We start from the raw sequence: 1,472 nt of genomic DNA, 5'->3' as shown, positions 1-1,472 counted from the left end.
TAGTATTTCGTTTCTACCACTTGTTGTATATATATATATATATATAGCGTACGTCTTTTTGGTTGAAAGTATGCCAACAACTTATCATTATGTCCAAGTATGATCACCTCTTATCCTATCTCTCATGTTTATTTTTATCCCAAATCGAATTCTTCCCCATTTGATATGCCCAGCGTATTCGGTGCAGGTGCGAAATATGCTTACCTCATGTTTTGATGACGAGGAACCACGTTGATACGATAAAGTAGGAAGACGTAATGGATGGGTAATGGGTACCTGATAATGAAAAACAAGAGGGGACCCTCAATAGCCGCGGCTGTAATTAGATCTCATATCGGTCAAAAGATGGAGCTATGAGCTAAAAGTTTGCACTTGAAAAAACAAAGCAAACTCAAAACCATTCTATGAGCCGTTATGCCGCGGCTAAAAAAAACTTGTCGAAACGTTTATACTATGTTACGTGTGTAACAAAGTTTTCTTCATTACCCAGTGAAGCCTCCTATTTCATTGCTAAGTCAACATGTTTTTATTGATAAAAGTATTTCTATCTCATTTCATAGCTGTATCGTTTTAAACATAGTTTTAAACAACCTAGCTTTGAGGTATAATGTTTCTCTGTGTCTCTCAATATAAGATCGTTGATTATCCTTTCGTCCCTTTCTTTGTTGTTGTTGGTTCTTTTTTTTCACTAGAAGCCGGATTTCAATACCCGGGGTTGACAGAGCACAGATAGCCCCTTGTGCTTAATAAGAAATAACAACATTTTTTTTTCAGCAAAAACAGCAACTCATCTCACTTCGAGTCTCACAGTCACTGATTGTTTTAACCTTTATGTTTTCCCAAAACGTTTTTATTTCAAGTGTAAGAATAAAATTATATTTTATTTGATGTTTTATAAACCATAATTTGATAATAACCAAATTTATGTACTTACCCACAACAGGAGGCCGAATAGATCATGCTCATCACTTTAACAATGCTTATCGTGCTCTTACGGACACATTGGCACTAGAGGACGCTGTAAACAGAGCGTTAGAAATGACGAGAACAGACGATACATTATTAGTCGTGACCTCAGATCATTCGCACGTGTTTGCTTTTGGTGGCCATCCAAGACGAGGAAATCCAATTTTCGGTACACGATTTTTTTCCTGTCTTCATAAAAAAAATCACGTATTAGGATATTTGAGAATATATTTCATAAATCGAGTTGTAGGGTCATCTGTGAAATTCTTCAAGAAAAATAACAAATTTAAACATTCTTTTAACTCCTTATTCCCAATCAAATAACTCCCCTTTGATTTTTAGTGCAAACTTACACTATGGACTATTTAGCCACAGCGGGCAATGGAACCCCGGATTTTAACGTTGTATATCTGTAAATTTACCGTTTATTCACTGGAAATCCCTAAATAGCGACTTTGAAACAACGAATTTAAGCTAATTTTATAAACTAACAATTGACGCCCCCC

General features: G+C 35.6%; 1 protein-coding gene across 2 annotated transcripts in view; it reads left to right on the top strand.

Annotated features, from left to right (window-relative positions):
• Positions 1-1,472, top strand: part of LOC106470068 (alkaline phosphatase-like) — a 38,418-nt gene that overhangs the window by 31,369 nt on the left and 5,577 nt on the right. For both annotated transcript variants that reach the window (XM_022398612.1, XM_022398613.1), the window contains exon 8: positions 944-1,135. In XM_022398612.1, the coding sequence (XP_022254320.1) occupies positions 944-1,135 (192 nt within the window). The remainder of the gene's footprint in view (positions 1-943; positions 1,136-1,472) is intronic.

Source organism: Limulus polyphemus, unplaced genomic scaffold (genome assembly GCF_000517525.1).
Source record: "Limulus polyphemus unplaced genomic scaffold, Limulus_polyphemus-2.1.2 Scaffold3803, whole genome shotgun sequence".
NCBI lineage: Eukaryota > Metazoa > Arthropoda > Merostomata > Xiphosura > Limulidae > Limulus > Limulus polyphemus.
The sequence above is the reverse complement of the archived record's forward strand: the minus strand, read 5'-3'. Positions and strand labels throughout refer to the sequence as shown.